Source organism: Parasteatoda tepidariorum, chromosome 11 (assembly GCF_982258835.1).
Source record: "Parasteatoda tepidariorum strain Cologne lab strain chromosome 11, Ptep-v5.0, whole genome shotgun sequence".
Taxonomy (NCBI): domain Eukaryota; kingdom Metazoa; phylum Arthropoda; class Arachnida; order Araneae; family Theridiidae; genus Parasteatoda; species Parasteatoda tepidariorum.
In genome coordinates, this window is record NC_141765.1 from 10,016,453 (window position 1) to 10,041,274 (window position 24,822).

Sequence of the window (24,822 nt, forward strand, 5' to 3'; positions counted from 1 at the left end):
TTAAAAGCTCGATTTATTTAATTTTTTTTTTAAAGAATGTCAAATGAAATATGATTTATAATTTCTTTCTATAATATAATCAAAAAAATAAAATTCATGCAATATAATTCTAAATATAGTTCGAAAAAAAAGTTTCAATTATATTTGAACCTATCAAGTTTGTATTTGAATATATATTTGAATATAATCACGTTTGAACTATGGTATTACATGCATGTTTAGTGCAATTTAAATCTTAAAATGGATCAAAATAATTTCATTCATCAATGTAATTGCATTTCTGATAGATAATAAGGTTCAGACAATAGTTATAGTTATTAGAAGATGGAAAGTAATAATATTTATCTACAGCTGTTATTTTATAATAATCGAAAAATTAAAAAAAAATTGAATATCATTTATCTTTAGAGAAAAAAAAACTTTGACTAGAAATGTTGTATTATAGAAAAAAGTATTTGTAAAATTTTCTACAAAAATATTATCTAGCTTCACAGTGAGCTAAGTTAAAAACGGAACACCTTTATAAATTTTGATCTAATAACTGGATCTTCTCTTACTAACATTCAATCATCGGGGGGTTGACTTTAAATATGCTAATTAATTTGCGCAGATGATATTTTAAGTTGCGAAATCAAACTGAAAAACGTACTTTCTCTGAATGAAGATATATTTTTTTCAACTGATTCCGTTTTTTAACCTTTAAAAAAAGGGATAGCCATAACCTAGAAAATATAGACACAAAAGTATAGTTAGCAGAGTGGTCAAACGCCTGTACCTTTTCATGTTAATTTAACTTTTGCGTATTTCGCCACACCTTGGAATTATTTAAAAACATAATATCATATTGGAATTATTTACAATCAAATTTTTTGTTCACAATTAGAAAACTTGTTTTTGTCAAAGATGAAATTGATATTTTTTATATTTGTTTACTGTTATTTTTTATATTTGTATATTTATTTTTTATTGTATATTTTTTAATACTAGTCGAAAACCTTTTGAGCAATAATCCTTACAACTTCTCAGATTATTTTAAACTATTTAAATTTTAATGACAAAATGCAAAAATTTAACGGAATTGATGGAACAGTTTTTGAATAATAAGAAACTTCCAACAACCGTATTTTCAAAACTTTTTTTCTCACTTACTATTCGGCTGATTTCGCTCAAGTTTTGTATTTTGTCTCTTAAATTTATGTAAATGCTTGGATCCCTTGCATTTTAAAAGTAATAAATTATATAATTAAATAATAATTAATAATTATATAAATTAACTATATATATATATATATATATATATATATATATATATATATACCATCTATAACAATGGGTTCGACCAGGTTTTCATGGTTTCTCGCCCAGGAACAATGTTTTCATGGGGTACATTAGGACCCATAATCCTCATAGAACAATAGAACAATCCCTGACGTCTGCAAGCTACCTGAACATAGTTCACCCATTCATGGCAACGGTTTTTCCTGCGGGGGATGGTGCTAACCAACAGGATAATGGACCATATCATAAGGGTCGAATCGTCATGGATTGGTTCGAGGAACATTCCAATGACTTTCAAGTCATGCCTTGGCCCCCAAATTCATCTGACCTTAATCCAATAGAGCATTTGTAGTCCTACTTGGAAAACCAAATTCGTGCTGCCACTCCACCCACTCGCAATGGGAGGGAATTGCAGGACCAGTTGGTGAGCGCTTAGTACCAGATACCTCAGACTACCTATCCGCACCTTGTGGGATCAATGCCACGGCGGATGCTAGGAGTTTTGAGGGCTAAAGGTGGACCTACATGTTATTAGCAGGGTGGTCATAATGTAATGGCTCTTCGGTGTATACATATATTTTAAGATGAAATACAAAAATCAATCATCTCATTCGAGAGCAAAGTCAAGAACATGAAATAACAAACTAAAAAACTGCATTAAACACTGTTCTTAAATTAAAGAAAGCGTCATGGAAATTTCAAAAAATCTTCCTGACAATTAAATACGAAAAATATTGTGAGAGAAGGAAACATCGCAGAATATTCCCATACAACTGAGCAGAGGTGGAGAGGGAAGAGTGAAGACATGGAACCGGTCTTCTCCCCAGATGACTTATTCGAGCGGCGATCGCGAATAGCGCTTGGAAATACTTTTTACCGTGATTTGCCCCTCTCAGCCACTGTGGTTTTTCTATTTTCGTTTTCCACCTTTATTTTTCTATTTTTGATTGACAATTTTGCGTTTTTTATTTCAAATGACTTTTGTTTCATCTCGTTCACGTCTGGCAAGTCTTGAAATGGACGCATATTTTTGAAACGCTTGAAACATGTCGACTATTATTAGCTATTTATTTATTTTTGAAGCGAATGAAATTTTTAATCATGTAATATCTCACAGCATCAGTTTCTTGGGATTATTTTATTTAAATAATTTAACTGATAAGCTCCACGAAATATCTATTATTCAGTCATTTGCATAGAATTTTCAAATATTCACTCGATAGATAATTTTAATTTTAAAAAAAACGCAAGATTTTCAATAAATTTTTTCCTTTTTAATGCTTTATAAAATATACAGTGCGTGGATGTGTAGAATATTATATCGGGAAAAAGACCTTCACGGTTTTTGTGGTACATACGTATTTTTTCGTCAAAATTTTCAATTACCACTTCGCATAAATCGGACTAAAATCCGTTGTTAAAACGCATTATTTCTTCCTTCAGGGGATAGTGGTTATATTGAAAAATCTGATACTTGACATGATGAGAAAAAAATTGAGATTAAGAAACTTTGTTTTGTGCTGTAAAAAAATCTTGAAATGTTTCAGCTAAAAACCTTTTTTTTTTCTCCTTTTTTTCGTTCATACAGCTCATAATTTTCTCCTTCAAAACGTAGGTGGTTGTGTACTTTTGTTGACTTGGACTTTTTTTTTTTTAAAAAAAAAAAAGTCCCACGGTTAAAAATCGCATGGACCTAGTTGGCCCATTCTGATAACAAAAACGAGAAAATACATGACTCATCACTGTTCAAAAAATTGCTCAATAATAAATATCGCGTTGTTTTTTTGTTAAGCTCCGTTGAACTGTCAACTCTCCGTATAAGTTTCATTTTCTTTTGGTACGTTTTATTGCACAAATAGTGCAAAATTCAAATGTACAGTCTTAGAACATCCTTTATAAAAGATGTGATAATCATACGCTAGTTTTTTGAAGCGCTGTCGGCATTTAAAAAAATAATAATAATTGTTATTTAATTAGGATATATATTCCGCAAAAGGTGTACAAATTGCAACTAAGGATCATTAGTGTTTCTTGTTTGAGAATATTATCAATAACAGCTTTTAATTATCTTAAGTTTGGTGCATAAGCAAAGAGAAGCTTATAACTTCAGTGGAAAGGGAAGAATTCCACTTAAATATGATCACAGTCTTGAATATGATTAAATATAAAAAAATGCACGACCAGGAATGACTTAGCTCAAAATATTGCTCAATAATAAAACGCGCGATTTTCTTTTACTCAGTTTCCTTGAACTATCAACTCCCCGTGAGGTTCTTTTTTTTTTCTTGGCAGTGTGTTATAGCACAATTAGTACAAAGTTCAACCCCTGAATTAGTCTTGGCACTTCCTATGTAAAAGACATGCTAATCATGTGTTAGCTTTTTGAAGTGATGTCAAAATTTTTAAAAAAAGAATTCAATTGCTATTTAATCAAGATATATATTCCGCCAAAAAAAGCGCAAGTGAAAACTAAGAATCATTAGTGTTTCTTGTTTTAGAGTAGCATCAATAAAAGCTTTTAGCTAGTAGTTTACAGCAGGAAAAAAAATGGAAATTTATTATTTCAGTAAAAAAGCGAAGAATTCCACTTAAATATGGTCACAATCCTTCAAACCTACTGTATTTAATGTTTCACGAAAAAACAATTTAATGCATTAAGATACAAACTTAACAGTTATTCCATTTCGTTTCATATATCCCTTCTTTAAACGGAAGTTACCTAACATAAAGAACTTGACCTGAGAAAATTGTATGAGCAGTTGCTCTGGCTTGTCTGAGAAATTACCTTAAATATATTTATTGATATAACGAAAAATAAAATTGGAAAAGAGTAATTTATGCTAATTTACCAGGTACATGCTTAGATATCATGAATATTTTTAAAATCTGTTTATTAGTAACACGTTTCTTTGTGAATTTTAAAGAGATTTTTTAAATTTAGATTTAGAATTTCTAATTTCTGATCCTCATTCTTAATTTTTTTTATTGTGTGTATGTAAATTTGCGTGTATGTAAATTTCTCAAATCCTTTTTCTTTAACTACCTTAATTTTAACAGATGCGAGCTAAAGTTTTTCTCTAAAGTAATAAAGAATATTTTAAAACAATCATTTGTAAGTTCATATTATTTATATATATATATATATATTATATACATTTGGATAGTATGTATATATAATTATATATATATATACATTAAGATAGATTATATTTTGTTATTAACTTTCAAAACCCTATTTTTGATAAGTTTAAATTTAATAATAGTTTTAAAAAATTTAAAAAAATTTCCATTAAAAGATTTCTACATAATTAAAAGCTATAAATATAATAAACTCTTGTTAGAACTATTTTTAATTATAATGATATTAGCAAACCTTTAGGGAAAATTAATATATCCGATGATGAAGAAGAAAAATATTTTGAATTTGCTGATAAACATCATAAACATATTTTTACTGGTAATTCAAATATTATAGAAATCTTAGTACTGAGAAATTTGCTATTAAAAGACACAAAATTTAGACCCATTTACCATATATCAATTAATAAAATTCTAAAATACTTATTAATGATCTCAATAATATTTGTTTAACGATACCAAATAGATTCTCTTTACTTTTAGGCATGTTAACGGAATGTAAATCAGCTGTTTATTATTTCCTTAAAAGCTTTATTTTTAATGATAAAGAAAATGTAAATGACAGTAACAATTCAAAATTTTTCCATTTTTCAAATTTTTCCAAAATTTATCAATCAATTAAGCAACTACAAAAATATTTTCTAATTACCCCCATAGATAAAGCTGACAATAATTATAAGCTGACAATAATTATGCAATCTTCGGTAAAAAAATTCTGTATTGAGCTTTTAAATAAGGAGTTAAATAATAGTTAAACTTTTATACTTTGTAATTTAAATAATAATATCATCACTAAAAAAATTTTAGCTTTGCATAAAAGAATAGAAATTAAAACTAATAATATACTATTTCCATACTTAATAATCAATCCAAAGCTTCATAAAACTATTATTAAATTCAGAACAACCACTTGTGGGTCTAATTTTTACCTAACTAAACCAGGTGCCATTTTGTCTAATTACTTAAATAAAATTATAAACAATATTATTAAAGAAGGTTTTTCTTGTATTATCACTAATAATCAACCTATATTAGAATTTATCAAACAAAATTAAATTAATTATAATGCGACTTTTGATTTCCAAGATCTCTTTAATAGCATTCCCCTTTTTAAATTAAAAGACGTTCCTTTATGTTATAACTATGATTATAAAAATATCCTTAGTTGCGATTTTGATTATTGTGAAATTCTAATTCTTTTTTGTCTTTTTAATAATTATCTTTTCAATGGAAAACATATTTTTGTTCAAATTGATGGAATACCATAAGGATCTAATTATTCATCACTATTAGCTAACTTATTTTTACACAATTATAAAAATATTATACTCCTAATAATGAATTTGCTTTAAGATTTATTGATGATTTAATTATGTTTAATTTTCAAAATTATGCAATTTTGTTAAAAAATATTTACCCCGAGGAATTAATCTTGCTTCACAATCATGATGATAATATTAATTTTAATTCCTTAGATTTGAATATTGACAAAGAAGAAATGTCTGCATTCTTGATTTATACGATAAGAGAAATTATTACAAACTAAATATAAATAAACTAATTACATGGAATTCTAATGTCTCTAGAAACAATTATTTAAACTCCATTTTTAATCAAATGAATAGAATTAAAAGAACTTGTAATATCGAAAAACTTGTATTAATCGAAAAAACAAATAAACGAACTCTTCCAAAATTTGGATGTCCGACTAATGTAATTAAATTCCGTATTAAATTGTTATAAGATTTAAATAAAAATTCTTCGTTAGCTAAATTCATATTTTTACTATGTGCAAATCCTATACGGGTAAATACGTCGCTAAAAATCTGCTAATATTTAATGAAAAAAATTTTTACTATAATTTTTTTTCAATAAATGTTAATATTTTTTCTAAAATCTTCAATATAAAAAGATTTATAATTAAAAAAACTTAATTAATAATATAAATTTTACATTATTACCTTGCGCACATCCAGTTTGGATCAATCCGAGGTAAGAAATCCAACACGCTTTTGAACATCTGTAAGAACACGCCATAAAAATCTCCTCAAACTCTATTTACGCTTCTATTTTCATATTCTGTAATCTGGAAAACCTGTAACGAAAATATTTTATATCATTTTTTTAAAATGTGGTTATTTGTAAGTACATTCGAATTCGGTGCTTGCTTTATATATTACTTTTTATATTTTACTCCGTATTTTCTTGTTTTTTATTTTCTATTTTTGCTTGATTGTTTAAATTCGCATTTTCTGTTTTATTTTGAATTCTTTTCTTAACTAGTTATTTTTTTGTTTAAATTTTTTGGTGCTCCTCACACTATTGTATTCATATATTTTGCTTTGGCTATACAAATACAATACTAGAAATCATTCTTTTTTGTGGATATAACCAACCGTGTGAGCTGACGACGAGATTATATATTTTCATTATTTTCATTGTTTTTTTATAATAATTTTATATATATATATATATATATACATATCTATACTCACATATTAATTGGTGATTACATTGAATTTATTTATATTTATCTTTAATATGATGCTGATTACAGAAAGTGTAATGCGCATTAGTTATTATTTTAATGAAATACATTTTATGTAGTTAAAGTATAAATAATATTTTAATTACTGTTTAATAAATATCATTTTATTTACAGGGAGACAGCTTTATGATCGAAATGATTTTATAATACTTGTCGAGCTTATAATCTGATGACATCCTGTTTTTAAGAGCTCTGAGAGATTTATCTATAAAGAACTATTACAGATGATATATATTGTAAAAATGTCTCGACCTCATGTATCATATCTGCTACACAACTATTTTAATCAGAAGATCTTAATGCGCTGCAAAGAATCTGATTTTCGAAATTTTTTTACATCCTTTTTCTTATGTAATTCGAAACAATTTATAATTTTCAGTTACGCATGAAATATATAGAATGACTTTAAATATGCTACACAGGACATTATAACAAGAATGGCTCAAAATTATTTCTTTATTTTTATTTGCATTTTTGATCAAGTAATTCGAAATAATTTATAATTTTCAATTAAGCATAAAATATGTAGAATGACTTTAAATATACTATAGGGCATAATATTTAGAATGTTTCGAAATGATTTTCTTATTTAATACCCAAATTTGTGTAAATGTTGCAATGATGTATAGAATAACCATGGATTTGATTCAAGTCGTTCAAGAACTGATACACTGAAGAAAATGTTTAGATTTTTTTTTAAAATATTAATATTGAATTTTAAAAAATATACTCATATATATCGATACTCTTCAAAATTAAAGTACTATTTCATTTAAATATTTTTAATAGTTAAATTTTTAATATAACATATTTCTTCAATGTTTTTTTTTTTTTAATACTTCCTTTTTAAGAACAGGTACGCATTTACCAGTACATATCCCATCAGTGAAAAAACGCATCTTGTTTCCCTAACTTTGCCGTATTTGCTTCTTGTGATCTTAACATTGCTTCTTGCGATCTTAATATTACTCTGCATTTTTATAAATGTTACAAACAAAGTAAAAATGTCGGGAAAAAAAAGATTCTGTTCTAATTTTTTGGCATTTTTAGAGCCAGAAGTGAAACTATACGTAATAGTAAAATCAACTTCATCAATTTAATTTCATCTTTAAATTCTGACGCATCATGGGCACTTTTTTCTTTCCCCAAGATATGAGCATTATGGCAATAAGTCCCTGTCTACTTCACTAAGAACGATGCTCATCTAATACTAAAAATTTTTTTTATATTACTCCTTTATTTTTTTTTTTTATAAACAAAAAAATTCGTTTTTTTTTCCATAATATTTGCATAATTTTAAAGGTAACATTTGTCTATTTATCTATTTAGACACTTCATTCGATGCATTTTTTGTAGATCCTGTAACAATTTTTGTATGCCTGCGTCATGACAACTCCCCACCATTTCCGTCAAACGCATAGAATAGCAACTTTTACCTCATCGTAGAAGTAACAGTGCTTAAATATAAAGTAGATCAATTTTAAAGCTTCTGGTACCATAGTAAATGCTGACATATACTGCGAAACTGATAAAAATTTAAACGAAATTTCAAAACAGACAATTCAGAACAAAAAAATAAAGGTTGAAGAAGGTCCTAAGTATTCTCCAGGATAATACTTAATCTCAAGTGAGCCAAACGTCACTTTCTTACAGAAGTTTCAATGAAGCATCTGCCGACACAGGACTTTAAGATTACTGATGAAGAGAAATATGAGATTCAAGGCTTCATCAAGGATATGGCAGGGAGCTAGTTTGACACGAACAATCAGAAAGTGTCCAAACAATTATAAAAAGGCACTTACGGAAATATGTTGAAAAATAGACAAATATTTGACGTTTAAAATTATTCAAAAGTTAAAGGATTTTTAATTTCTAAAGAAATAGGGTCCTTAGTTTTAGGATTATCAATATACTTTTTCTGAGATATTATTTTAATACACTAGGGTTTTACAAAGCAATCATGATAGAATACTTTTTAAACAAAATAAAGAGCTTTAAACATTACAAATTGTAAAATTTCTGTATTATTCATTGCCTCCAGATTTTAATTAATGTTAAAAATAAATATTACCTTCATAGCATTACCATTTAAATGATTTTATTGTGGCATTACTATTGCATACACTGACTGCTATTACTTGTATTTCATCTAACATTGCTTATGGATAAACTAAGTATTAAGTGTTTTAAGTATAATCATATGTATTTACTGTTTTATTATAATGTTTTTTAATATTGAATGATATTGTAATTTTTTTCTGAATTATTTATTGAGAAAGACGAATTTTTTCTCAAATTTACTGTTTTACTGAACCTTAAAAAAATAAATTCTTAAAACTTTCAAGATAGTTTTCTGTACTGCTCATTGATTTGAAAAATTTTGTAATTCATGTAATGGAACTAAAATTTATTTAAAAAAAAAAGCTATGAACATGTATTTATTAGAGTCAATGTCGTAATTGAAATAAATGTTAAGCTTTTACGACTTCCTAACTTTTTTTCTTCTAATTTTTATTTAAAGAGTGGCAGAAAACAAATATCTAAAAAACTTCCATGATTTAAAAATAATGCAAGTTTTCTAAGCCTACAAGCATTGGTTTTAGGTGTGCAAAAAAGTAATAATAATCAATAGTAATAATGATCAAAAGTAATAATAACCAATTTCAAAAAAGCAATAATAATCAATCATATTTTCAGATTACTTTATAAATAATAACCCTGGAAAAAATTAATAAAGTAACTTAAAAAATATGTTTACAATATAAGAATCAACCTTGAACTTTACTAAAAAGTAACTTTTTTTTCACTTTCTTACACAAGTGTGCAAAATAATAAATTAAAATGAATTTCAAAATTGACTTTTTCATTTTGCTTTTTCTGAAACAGTTGTTTAAATAATAATATAAATAAGTAATTAATATAAGTTGCTACAAATACAATATAAGTTGTTACTTTTAAGAAATTTCTAGATTATTCAATTGAATACTACACTGTTAAAAAAATTCAGGATCAAATTACGGTGAAAACTACTGGCACCCTCAGTGATTCTTCCATAAAAACGATTTTAACGCACAATCCATTTTCACCATAAAATTCTATACGGTAAATTTTTATATTACTTAATTCAAATGATTCAGTGATTTTACAGTAAATATTGTTGTATAAAAATACCGAATATCTGATTTTTGTTCCGTAAAAATTCTACGTTAAAAATGGATTTTAAGGTTGAAATGCTGCACCCTAAACGAGGGTACTTTTACCGTAATTTGATCCAAAATTTTTGAAAGTGTATAGTCTTTTTATCAAGCAAAGCTTACCATAGCTTCAAACTTAATTCTTTATAAGGCCGTGGGAAATATAATTCCCACCAAATTCATTAATTTTTAAATGTCGAGGGAGAATTATTCTGTTGATAACTTCAGTGCGGCATAAATTTGACTAACAGTACGAATGGCTAAAAAATAGAGGTTAACACTGAGGAGCTATTTTTTCTTGTACGTTCGTTCATTTAATGACCAATTCAGTAGGTAAAATTTTGAATAATTTCAACCAACTATCTAACTGAAAAAAGGTAGTCTTAAGAAAATCAATTTTAGATCTGAAGCTTAATAATTTTTTTTTTTATAAAGAATCCCAATCCCAGAAATATTTTAACATAAAGAAGTAAAAAAAGTGGCCCTACATAGTGCTAAATCTCGTTTTCCAGGAACCCTTATTTTTTAACACTATCCCACTGATATCTCAGAAACTTTTCCTTTGAGTTTCATATTGTTTTTATGAGTCTTCAAATAATCGAAATCTTTTCAACGTATTGTAAGTTTCTTTGAGATTTATACAATGAATTTTTTATAATTAATGAAAAAAAAATTCAAAACTAGAGATATCAATTAAAGCTTTTAAAAGAAAAGAAATATAAATAAATAAAAATTTAAAAAAAAATAAAAAAAAACATTTTCTGTGGTGCTTTGAGGGAAAAAACTAAGTTTTTACCTTAGTGAAAGAAAGGTTTTAAGTAACCTTTAATGAATTTAAAAAAGTTCAGTGCCGCAAAGTATTCCGTAACCGCCACCCTTAAAAAAAAATTTTAAAACCCTTGTCAAATATGGGGTCAAAAGATATCTACATTAAGAAATGCAATATAATATTTAAGCGAAGATGAAATGAAACTGCTCTGGAAGTCTTTCGAATCACTAATAAGGATGCTGAGATAAAAAACATCAAAACCAGTTTAAATATCTGATAATTAGCGCCATTTAACACCATTCAATTTCCGCGGGTAAGCATGCGTCGCTTAGAACTATTATGCGACAATTAATGCGCATGGTTTTTACTTCTTTTTAGACCAAGGTTCTGAAAATATAAATTAAGGGCTGTCTTTGCGGAGCACACTAAATAATAACAAAAGAGCTCAGGAGATGGAGCACTAGCCTCCATTGAGGTAAACCGGGTTCGAATCGTAGCGATGCCTGGACGATACGAATTCGCACCCGGCTCGTCCACAGTGCTGACGTAAAATATCCTCAGTGACAGAAGGATCAGAGGTTAAAGCCCCCTTACAGTCAGATTAATAATGGGAGGTTTTGGTGGTTTTCCACATTTCCGGCATGGGCTGCTCAGACCCAACCAATTTTATGGGGTATCCAACACCGGATAACATTCACTTATTTTCAACACAACCATATTAAGATTTATATTAAATTTAAAACTTGAAATAAAATAGTAAAAGTTTTTGAAACCATTGTAGTTCATTCGTTTTGTAATCATTTAAACTGAAATTATTGGTTGAAGCATAATAGATTTAATTGTTGTAAAAAATTTCAACAATGTTTAGTTTATAAAGAAATGAAAATCTAATAAGACTTATTTAAAACCTGACAAATTATACCCTCAATAGTTGCTTATTGAGACTGAAAAACTATAAACTATAATTTATTTTAAACTCTTAAATCTTATTTTAAACGAAGCTTTCAGAAATAAAAAAAAACCATTTTAAAGTAGTTAGAATTTCATTATAAACTTAACGTTTGACTTTGACAATTGTTTATATAAAATGCAAAATAAATTAAATTTATGACGAAAATTTCAGAGAAAAGACATTTAGTAAGCCTTTTATATTTATTATGAAATAAATATTAAATAAGAAAATATTTTGTTCCAAAATAATTATGAATTTTTGTTAAAAGTAATAGACATATTAAAAGAAGTATTACATATTACATTTGACTGTAGTACTAATAAGTTAAAATTCAACTTTTAGTTATTTGAGTAAATACACTCAGTATTTCATAGATAAAAAAGAGACAGCGAAACATTACAAGCAACACAATTATGATTCTTAAATGACCAGATAATTGTTTCAATATCATATGCAGGAATTATTTATTAATTTTCAATGACATTATAGCCATTAGAGGAATCAAATTTCTTAACTTACATGAAGTAAACAAAAACAAATAAAAGTATTTCTATATATTCTTTTTCTGCAACATTTCCATAGATTTTTTTTAAAATAATTTCACCTATTTCTGTAACGAAAATTTTATCTAGTATACTCTACAGTCATAATAATCAGTTGACTAAATTTCAACACATTTCAATTTATTTCCTTTCCTATAATTTCAATTTATTTCCCTCTATTTTTATATGATTAATTCTTCACTATTATTATTATTTAAAAAAAAAGCAAGAATCATCAAGATCTCAAAACATATTCAAATGTTACTGACATGAAACTTACATGAAATAAATAAAAACAAACAAAAACGAATTTTTTTAAAGAATAGTTTCACTTATTTTCGTAACTAAAGTTTTATCTAGTATACTCCACAACAATAATCGTCAATTAATGAATTTAAGCACATTTCAATTTATTTCCTCTCCTATAATTTCAATTTATTTCTCTCTATTTTTATATGATTAATGCTTCACTGTTATTATTATAAAAAAAGCAAAAATCATCAAGATCTCAAAGCGCATTATTCAAATGTGTAAAAATGTCCCATTATGTTTAAAAACATAATAAACTTTATTTATTATAAAATTGATTTTTTAAACCCCGTTAAATTCTAGCATAATTTGTTCTGAACCGTATCGTTATATTTAAGTATATTTTGATAAAAGCTCAAGATTTTTTAAATTATTCGGAGCAAATATCTTATAAATTTACATTGAGAAAGACACCCTTCGTAGTTTAAAAGCTCTAGCATCACTGATAAAAAATTTAACGAACCCTTTAAAACATTCTTAGCTTTTTTTTCTTCCTTGCTGTCCCCCTCCCCCCTCATCGAGGTATTTTTCAGTGCTGCAGCTGTTTTCACGCATCATCAAATTTCCATCTTTCTTAACTCAACTCAAAACAGTTTTCATTCAAAATTCAAATCAATTAGATTTGGATAAAATGTTTTAAGTGCCTTTTATCGATTTATAAACTGATACTTTTTCTATTCATCTAGCACCTCTTTAAGATAATTTGTTTGAGCTTGAATTTATTTTTAACAAGTTTTTTTCGATAAAAGAAAAAAAGGGCATAAGCAGAAAATTACTAACTAAACTATAATAACTAATGTTTTATAATATCATAGATATTTAAAACTGATTTAAATTCTTAATACTTATTTTGAAATTGTTTTACTTCAGCCTGTTTTTATTAAATTCGCAGGAAAAATACTTGAACAATAGTTCAGTTAATTGCACAATCAAATGTGAATTTTAATTCAAGAGATTAAAAAACGAGTTGGAAAAAACATTTATAAATTAATTAATTAAACTTATAATTAAAAACATTTATAACAACAAATTATTAATAAAAATTTTAAAAAAATTTCATTTGATTTAGTTAATTTATCAAACTTGCATAAATCTCTTGTGGAATTTGTATAAGTTTTTTGCGATTAACTATACATTTATGTTTATATGCAATTGAAAGCTTGCACATTCTGAAACAAATACTAAACACTCTCATTTCTCGTTTCAATTTAAAAATTTATTTCAACGGCAATAATGTATTTCACATTATAAAATGAAAAATGGTTTCTTTTAACGTTTATAAATGTGTCTCAGATTTTTCTCTGATAAGTAAATGTAGATAGATTTTTCTCCGATAAGCAAATGTAGATAGATTTTTCTCTCTTCATTTGTGTCTTTCAAAAGCATCAGCAAAAACATTAAAATACATAACATTAAGAGTGTTCATCGCAAATCTTTGAAAACAAACTTATCTACATCTTTTTGTTTTATTGCTTGTTTCTTTGAATAAGCCGCAGTTGGAGTTTAATTCTGTATGTCTGATTTTAATTTTTATCGAATTTCTGTAAATCGCATCGCTTAAAATTTATAGTGATTATAGTAAGCTTATTATTGAAATTCAATTATTATTAATTTTTTTTCTAAAGTAAGTGTTCAAATAAAAATGCAATTTAAATAAATTTTACCACAAGTAATAAAATCATTTCAACCGCGCGTATCTTATCTCCACAGTTCAACCGTAATTTTATAGTTCAAACCTTTCAAACCTAAATGGTTTCGCTGGATCATATAATAAGCAAAGTACATTACAGCTCAGCACTTTAGATATACAGTATAATAAAAATACTTTTAACAAATATGATACTTATACAAAATGAAAAAAATTCATTATTAAACTACAAGGAGAAAAAAAATCTGATGAAATTACCGTGCTGTATGGTAATGACATTTTTGGTTATAAAAATAATAATAATAATATTTCTAGTTAATAAAACTGAAATATACGGTAATAAAACCATTCATTTAATAATTTTTCCATTCATATGGTAACAGTTTACGGGATATTCTGGTCTTCAAAATTATAAAGATCTTATTACTACACATTTAATTAAAAATGCAAAAATAAAAATTAAATTTAACCGAGTAAACGGTTTTTATGATATGCTCTAAGGTATCATGATAAAATGACCAGTTTTTACCACATTTACCGAATTTTATCACATATTCTAAAATCATATTTTATCGTTAATTTTGCAAAAACCATTATCATAACGGTCAAAATAACAAGCTTTTTGGTGTTCGCATAAAACCAGAAATACTGTAAATTGTACTATATTCTAGAAGTTTCAACCGAACTTTTTTCTCAGTGTACGATTAGATATATTGAATCTTAATTAATTATATACTTGTTGGTATTTTTTTCACTTAATTTTTATAAAGCTGTCTTTTTGCTAAACATGACACATCTTAGCTTGTTTTCTAAATTGGATCAATTAATGAAACTCTTTTTAAATTTCTTCTTCGAAAAAAATGTTTCAAGAATCAACATGTATAAATCCAAAGAATATGCATCCTAAAGCACTTACAACTCGTTGCGGAAAATATAGTCTGTGAGTTTTTTATTCTGGACGCAGCTCAAAATGCGTGTTCATTTTCTTTAGCACTCATTTAATGCTGCGTCCATTTTCTTAAACACTCACTTCGAGTTGTATATCTCGAATAAAAAGCTCACCAAGTATATGTCGAATTGGAATATTTCTCGAATGTAATAATGTATTGAAAGAATTAATATAATTAATTTTTAATCTGGTCGCTAAAACTCGAGCTGTGTCCATTGTTTAAACATACATTTCCAACTGTGGTGTCTATTTTTTAAACACTCAGTTTTGGCTGTATCCCGAATAAGAAGCTCTTCAACGATATGTTAAGTTGGATTTTCTTCGAATGTAATAATGTATTGAAGGAATTAATTTTTAGTCTGACCTCTAAAACTTGTTTCATTTCACTGTTGCATTATAATTTGGTCGTGTACTTAAACGATGGCGGACCATAGACAAGTGTTTCGAATCAGCCTTAACTTTCGGCTTTCAATAAAATCAAGATTACCCCTTGGCGAAATGATAATATATTAGTGCAATTTATATTACATTTTTCAAGTGGTTTTTCTAAAGTTACTGTGAAATTTAATTTTTGATGGCTACTTCAAAATTAACTTCATTTAATATTTTTTGCATGCACTAAACTTATAACAAATGTTTCAACTGAACTATAAAATTGACCCGCGAACCAAATAAGTTATTGTGATGAACTGCGTTCAACGAATTTTACTATAATAAAAGAAAGGAAAAAAAAACAGAATTTTTTTAATGGATCAAATTGTTTTAAGATCAACAGCAAGGCCTCACCCTTTTTGCAATAACAGCAAAGATATAGTCGTGAGTTTCAAGCTGCTCATAAAAAATATTTTTTAAAAAATGGTTCAACATTAACTTATTCATTATTTGTTCATCAGCTCTTCTTTATAAGTTCTAATTCAATTCAAATTGTAGATAACTTTTATTTTATGTTATTAAAAAAGATTTTCCTCTATGAGCAATATTTTATTCAAAGTTGATCTCAAATTTTTGCGGGATAAGTCTAAACTAAGGCCCCAATTTCAGAACTGTACTACGCAACAAGTAATAAAAGTATTCATCAAAAATGTATATACGGGTGATTCTTTGGAAACATGATAATTCGGAGCAAAATAGAATGATATAGAATATATAAAAATAGAATGATATAGAATATATAATTTTGAAATAGATTTTGAACCAGAAAGTTGGTTCTTTATTCATGCAACAAGACATGTTCAGATAAGAAGGCATCGAATCAATCTATTAACATATGATATTGATTGCTGGCGCTATCTATTTTGGTTATGTTATAAGCCACTAAATAAAAGTAGCCAGGAAAATGATCGATATTCTTGTGACAAATAAATTATTGACAGGAAAAATTATTTCAAACAAAGTTTTTGTAAATAATACCCTCTGCGTATTTTCTAGAAATGCTTACAATGGTTGAGATAATAAAAGTTAGGTATTGAAAAATTCATGCGAAGTTTTGAAGCTAGTTATTATTGGAAATATTGTTTGTGAGCTGCAAAAAACATGACATTTTTAAATTCAATTAAATTTTATAAATATACAAAACAGTCGATGCTAATACAGGGTCATTTTAAAATGCTAACAGCAATGCTATTTATTAAAATTTGAAGAAAAAAAATTTCTTTTAGTAGTATAGTATTAGATCTTGGAGCAAGAGACTGTAAATTGTCATATTTCGTGAGAATCACCCATACATGCATTGTATGGAGGATTTTAATTGACTCCCAGAGATGGCGTTGGAAGTCCATTTATCATCCGCGTTCTTGCGAAAATAAAACGACTTCAGTGCGAATGCGGACTCTCCTCAATAACACGTTACCACAACGATGGATAGATTACCTATCTACTTTATTTTATTTTATAACCGGCGTTGAACAACCAACCCAATTTTTGGTTTACGACTAATAATGTTCAACTTGCAATTCGGAACTCAATCCAAAAGACAAGGGAACTCCTGGATCAAGTATTGGGACAAATTTGATGGAACAAGATGGCGAACACAAATCTATTTTTCTTCGCGGGTTAGTTCCATGAATTTTGATGGACTAACCCGCATTTGCGTTATATGGAGAGGAAAACCATCCACGGTCAGCCTGACGGCAAGGGGACTTTAACCAATGAACCATCTACCACTGAGGATATTTTACGCCGGCCCCGTAGTCGATACGACCCGGGTACGGAATTCGTATTGAAGAACCATTGCTGGGATTCGAACATGGTTCACCTCATCGGAAGGCGAATGCTCCATCCCCTGAGCCGCCACGGTTCATCGCCTATCTACTGCAGAAAATGCACTCTTGCTTTGTCCACCATGATCCCCAGATCTCTCCTCATGCGATTTTTTTGTGAGGGTTCATAAATGTCTCCTGTATATGCTTCCAGGTACAACGAACATGACTGATTTTAATGCTCGTATCACACCTGCTATTGACAACTTCGATACCGACATGATGCAGAAAGTATAGCAAGATTTACATTACAGACTTGATGTATGTCGTACTTTTAAACAAACGCATATCGAACATTTGATAGGAGTACATTCAAAACTTGCTAACATAACCCTTGCATGAATCATAAAATGCATTAAATACATTTTAAAGAATACATAATAGTACACTTATGAAATAGGGGCATTCATTTTGACATACTTAATTTTATATTAGTTATTTAATTATATGTTAGTTTCACATTAAATTATGACATGGATTATTTTTTTAAGTATGTCATGGATCATCATTTTAAAGTAAAATCTTCCTGTACTTAGGACCAACTTTTATATTAATATTTGATGCGTATGAATCCCTTTGTAAAAAATGATTCAATTTGAATATTTTCTTTTCATTACAGAACAAAGGAATCAAGCCCAATTCGAAGCCTATCACTTATTCAAGAATATCATATTGTCGATACATCAGAACTTTGACCTAAAAAATGGAAATGACTGTGAGAATTGGATATTAAATGTACAATTAGACTGCCTATACTTCTTAATAGCAAGGAATTAAATATTGATGTTTAAAATACTGGATGTTATGTCGTCACATAATTTTAGAAGACACCTTTGCACAAAATGTTTGTAAAATCTCACCGTATATACCTGAAATGAAATTTTAAATGCATGTAATGTAAAATTAACGATAATAAATACATAAATCTAAATTATGTTTGGATGAGTATATAATATCATTGCAATTTGGGCAAAAAAAAATCAGGCATGTTTTTTAAGATATGTACACTTTCAATATTATAATAAGTTTAAGTCATATATACAGTCCCTTACCATATTATTAGATGCACTCTAAGATTTTATGTAAAATCTTAATTATCAGGTGATACTAAACAGCCTTATTGTTTTTTGCCTGGCTGATATCAGTTTGTACTTGTTTAATTCGTGTATCAATTAGTCAACATTGTAATGCAATACGTTAAAAAAATAATATATTAATGCAAATAGGAATTATATAAAAAATCTCCTGAATAAAAACCCATTACATGTGTGCTTAAATATAAAAGTATTACATATAAACTCGAGCAAAACATGCAATCATGAGCGGATCTACTTAAGGGCTTTTTGGGCTGCAGCCCAGGGCCCCGTGGATACAAAGGGCCCCAGTCCCCACTGATAGTTGATATTTCGAATTTAAAAAAAATGTCTAATATTTAAAAAAAAAAACTATTATAAGGTTGGCAACCCTGAGAACAATCAATCCATGTAAGTGCGCGTCTATCGAACGGAACAGGGAATTCCCCGTCGCTTGTTTTTGGTCAGTGTTTTCTGCACTTCTGTTCTCGTCGTCAAAGTGACAAACTTGTTTAATTTAATAATAAAGGATAACTTAAAAGTTATAAAGATCGGACCTTTCTCTTATTTTACTTATAATTGAAAGTATATAATCAGTATAAGAAAAGATTTCCTGCTCTTGGTTGGTAATGTTACGGCGACTTCACCAACTGACAGATTAGATGCCAAAAGGGAAGCCCCTTCTTCATCAACCAATAAGAAGGACTTTAAGGGGTTGCTTCTGAAAGGGAGAAGAATCTTGGAGAGCAGTCCGAGAGTTGATTGCTGACCAGTCTTGAGAAAAGCCGCTTGGAAAGTGAGGGAGAGAGGTGCAGTGGTATGTTGGCTTTTTTCTATACTTTAATTTTGTGGCATTGTGTGTTAGGGTTTAATTATGTTATTGTAATAATCTAGAATTGTAATCAGGAAACCCGAATTAAAATTAATTCTAATTAGTAGATTTGTTGTAATCATGTATTTATTTAATTTAATTTAGATTTGCTAGTTTAGATTTAGAGATCCACGTGTGACTTTATAGGTAATGTCGAATTTATTAGATCTTACTAAAGAACAATGCAATGTACTGTCAACTTCGAAACAGTAAGTAAAAAGAATTATAAATCATGTTTTTTTGCTTTTAATGTATTTTTTCAATACTAAATGAACTTTTTAATTTATTTTTAATAATATTTTGCGAATTACTGCACTCATTACGAAGTATTAAAATGTGACGTGAAGAACAATATTATATCGCTTATCTCGTTCCCTGTTTATTACCAGAAAATTATCAAGTTCATTGTTTATTTTCAGAAAAATACTAAAGTCTTTTTTTACAATATGTCTGGTAGAAAATATAAAAGTGGAGCTGAGAAACGGAAATTACAGCTAGATCGAGAAAAAAAAAAGAAATGTGCAAAAATTCAAACTTTTTTCAAATTAGAACATAAAAACGAGAATGAAATAGCTACAAATTTATTAACAAGCGAAGAGGAAGGGATCTTATCCGAAGAGAATCTATTTGAAGGGAGCAGAAAATCGGAACACCAGGAAAATAATACAGGTGATGAAAATGTGCAAAGTCTTGACTACCAGCAACCCTCTGATCCCACTGAAAACTATATTGGTGTTCAGCAAGAGGACGGTAATAACGAGGCGGAAAGAAATTTAGAGAACATTAAGTTTGAGTTTGAGAAATATGCTACAGTGGGCTTGTGGCCAGAATTGCTAAATAATGATTTTATTAATGACATCATCTCACATGAAATGACTGACTTTCAAAATAAAGATCCGAAAAATATATATTCAGCTTCAATAAAGAAATACAAAGAACAAAACAGAGCATTTTCAAATGGATATTTCATTAAGAAAATGAAAAATGGTCAATCACTGGAAAGATCTTGGTTATGTTATTCAACCAGGGTTGGTATTGTTTTTTGTTTGACTTGCAAACTTTTTTCTAAAATCTCTTCTCAATACACAACCGGATTTTCTGATTGGAAACACATAGGAACTTGTTTAGAAAATCATGAAAATTCTAATGAACATAAGAAATCAATGTTAGTGTGGTTGACACGAAAAGAAAATACATCTGTTTTAGACAAGCAGCTTCAGATGCAATTAAAAAAGGAAACAGAATATTATCAGAATGTCCTAAAGCGGGTTATTGCAGTGGTCAAATTTTTAAGTATAAGGGGCTTAGCATTTTGAGGTTCCGAGGAAGTATTTGGTTTTCCACATAATGGTAATTTTATGGGTGCTCTGGAGCTATTGGCAGAGTTCGATCCTTTCATTCGTGAACACATTGAACAGCGAGAGCTGCGACCAAAACCGATAATATCGTACTTATCAAAAACAGTATATGAGGAAATAATTGAGATTATGGGCCGACAGATAATTAATCAAATTATAACTCAAATAAATAACGACGACACAAAGTATTATTCAATTGTGATGGATTCTACTCCAGATCTATCTCACAATGATCAACTTGCTATTGTATTACGATACCGTTTTCGGGGAAAAGTGTATGAAAGATGTGTATCCTTCATTAAAATTAGTAGTCATACTGGCTTACATTTATTTAATATTCTACAAGAATTTTTAGAAACAAATGGACTACTACTGGATAATTGTAGGGGACAATCTTAGGACAGCGCTGCTAATATGGCGGGTCACTACAATGGTGTACAAGCACTACTAAAACAAAAAAATAAATCCGCGGATTATGTGCCATGTGCTGCGCATTCCCTTAACTTAGTTGGTGAAGAATCTGTTAAGGTTGCAACCGAAATTGTGAACTTTTTTGGAGTAGTGCAAAAAATATACGTTTTCTTTTCTACTTCGATCCATAGATGGGAACTGTTAAATCGCGAAACAAAACTCAAATTTACGTCAAAAAGTTCAAGCCAGACCAGATGGTCTTGTCACTATGATGCTGTCAAAGCTTTGGCAACCTTAGCAACAAAGCTTTGGCGACCTTATAGGCAACGCATAACAGACTTATTCCTCTATAGTTGTGACAGTCCAATACATCCCCTTTTTTATGTATTGGACATAAAATACTCAACTTCCATTCAGTAGGTAATATCTCTCTCTCCCAACTAGATAGAATAATTTTCCAGATGTTGTTTACAATAGCGTTCCCACCATATTTTAGAATTTCAGCTGGGATATCATCTGGCCCTGCCGCTTTATTGCATTTCAGCTTGTTGATAGCGTGTTGTACCTCTTCCAGGGTCGGAGTGTCAACCAGTGTATCATTGATATTGTTGACCGTAAAATCATTAGAGTTAAGTAAATGGTCAAAGTGTTCAACCCATCTGTCCATAATTTTATTTCTCTCATTAACAATAGTTCCATTTTCATCTTTACAAAGAGAGATCCTAGGTTTAAAGTCTCTCCTTCCCTCATTGATGACCCGATAAAAAGCTCTGCTTTCATGGTTGGTCCTGAGAGATTCGACTTCTTTAAATTGGTTCTCCCTGTAAGCTTTCTTTTTTCCTTTGTGTACTTTCTTTTCCTCTCTACGTGCACTCCTATATTCATCAATTGATCCTCTCGTGAATTTTCTGTTAAGCATATTTTTTTAAGCTTTATTTTTTCTTTCATTGACCATTCTACACTCTTCATCAAACCAGTCAGTTCTTATTGATCTTTTTTTCCTGCCCAGCAGCTCATGTGCTGTTGAGAGTATAGAATCTTTTACTTGTTGCCATTCCCTATTTAATTCATCGCAATCCTCTTTCGCATTAAGCTCAGTTGAGAGTTGAGTTTGAAATTCCCTGCGAACCTCAGGATTGCTCAACTTTTCACAATTAAATCTTACATAATTGACTCTTCTTGCTTTTCTCACCATTGAGATTCTTTCCCTTAGCTTACAGATCACTAAATAGTGATCAGAGTCTAAGTTAGCTCCTCTGTGAGTTTTTACATCTAAAAGATTTGTACGATATCTAGAGCTAATTAGTATATGGTCAATCTGATTTCTGTATGATCCATCAGGGGATCTCCACGTTACCTTATGAATGTTCTTATGTTGAAAGAAAGTGCTTCCAACTATCATATCATGAGATGCAGCGAAACTAATAAGCCTGACTCCATTATCATTTGAGACATCGTGTAAACTATAGTTTCCCAAAACTGGTCGAAATTCTTCCTCATAACCAACTTTAGAGTTGAAATCACCCATGATGATCTTCACGTCATGTCTTGGGCATAAGCCCCAGAGGCGATCTAACTCGTCATAAAAATTATCTTTTTCCTCATCATCTCCTTCTTCAGTTGGTGCATATACATTAATGATGGAATAGTTGGCAAAACTTCCTTTTAAGCGTAATAGACATAGTCTAGGGGAGATAGCTTGAAAATCAATAACCAGATGGCTGAGTCTTTTATTTAAGATGAAGCCAGTTCCATATAAATGTTTTGTCTTATGACAACTGTAAAAAAGCGTGTGTCTTCTCTTTTCCAAGACTCCACTACCAGTCCAGCGCATTTCTTGTATAGCCAACAAGTCCAATCTATATGAGTCCATTTGCTCGATCAGTAGTTGCAGATTTTTACTCTGATAGAGAGTGCGTATATTCCAGTACCCAAATCTCATTTCCTTTGAACGTTTCCTGGTCAAATTACATGAAGGCAGTCCGGCATTTACTTCTTTGGATTTCGAAACATGTTGATTTTTACGAGGTGGAGTTGTTAGCCCCACGCCCAACCCCCAACCTGGAGGACCAGGGGGTTCCTCTTTGTCTGGTGTCTCCCCTCCGACCTGTCCGGCTTGGGTGACCCTACCAGGAGCCGAAGCTCCCGCCGGCATAGCTCTCGGGATCGACAACACACACAAACCACAACACCACGTTAAGGTGGGAACACCATCGCTGTGGAATTAAATGCATACTTGAGCCAAAAATAGATTTAACAACAGGATGTGGCTTTTAAAAGTGAGAGAAAGTATTTCGATTTGAAGCTTTTTATGTTACACACACACACACACATATATATATATATATATATATATATATATATATATATATATATATATATATATATATATATATATATATATATATATATATATATATATATATATATATATATATATATATATATATATATATATATATATATATATATATAAAATACAAAAATTATAAATACTTTTGTATTAATAAAAGAATTAAAACTCTTTCGTTTTCATAAAATATCTTTGGTAAAGGATAAGGGTAGAAATTCTATTTTGAGACTTCAAGGTTCAAAACATACCAATGAATAATAATTAGATTTATATTTCAAAAGAGAAGTTATTTTAAGATCTTTCACTTCCATATAAGGAAGGATAAAACGATTTTCTATGAGTAATAAATAATTTTAATGAGGCGTAAGAATACAGAAAAGGCAATACGACTGGCCTCTTCACACATTTTAATTATCGTATAAAATAGAGGAGCAATGGTTTTTCGGTGTTTTTTGGTGTATAATGTTTACCAACTAAACTCCGTCGGATCTGACTGAAAATCTGTCTCTCTCCCCTCTCCAGCTTGGAGATGGGTGAAACTGCTATTTCACCATCGTTTTTTGAAATAAAAGATTATGCCGAAACTGGACTCGTTAATCATGCTGTTTTGACTTTTAATTAACTAAAAAATATCGGTGTGGCTCCACCGTTATTTCAAGCCGCACAGGATGTTGGCTTTGCGGAAGAAACTTAGCAATTCTATATATTAGGAACTAGGCCTAACGTGACTGCTACCTCGTCGAGAAGGAAGGGTGAGTTTTCACCCCCTTGGATTGAAGAGAAAAACTTCATTGGACTCCTGATAGAGATTAAAAAGTTTTCGATTAGAAATCCCATCCCTTTACAAGTGACCTACGGAAAGTTGAGTTATGCCAGTGCTGCTCTGGATTAATCGTCGATGAAGTGTTTTCTCACCCCGGAATGGTTTACGATGGTCTACTTAGATGTTCGACATTCCTTCCCTCCTTCTCAGAACTCGAAGAAAAATAAGCTTCAATTTCTACTTCACTCTCGGTGTTAATTTATGAATCATTTTCACGGGAAAAAAAAAGAAAGAATAATAATATTTTTCTCCTATCAACTTTCATTTGATGTTGTGGCTGTCGAGAGATATTTTGGATTAATTAGAACTTTATCCAGCTTTGTATCCTTTGAGTATTTTTTTTAAAAA

General features: G+C 29.1%; 2 protein-coding genes across 3 annotated transcripts in view; one reads left to right on the forward strand and one right to left on the reverse strand.

Annotated features, from left to right (window-relative positions):
* Positions 1–18,519, forward strand: part of LOC107443169 (uncharacterized) — a 327,331-nt gene extending 308,812 nt beyond the window's left edge. For both annotated transcript variants that reach the window (XM_071187585.2, XM_071187586.2), the window contains exon 4: positions 18,205–18,519. In XM_071187585.2, coding sequence (XP_071043686.1) covers positions 18,205–18,280 — 76 coding nt within the window. In that variant the 3' untranslated portion in view covers positions 18,281–18,519. The remainder of the gene's footprint in view (positions 1–18,204) is intronic.
* A 3,704-nt stretch (positions 18,520–22,223) lies between these two features.
* Positions 22,224–23,453, reverse strand: LOC147801237 (protein CFDP2-like). The gene has a single exon (XM_087154448.1). The coding sequence runs from the start codon at positions 23,451–23,453 to the stop codon at positions 22,224–22,226; it is 1,230 nt and encodes a 409-aa protein (XP_087010574.1).
* Positions 23,454–24,822: the final 1,369 nt, after the last annotated feature.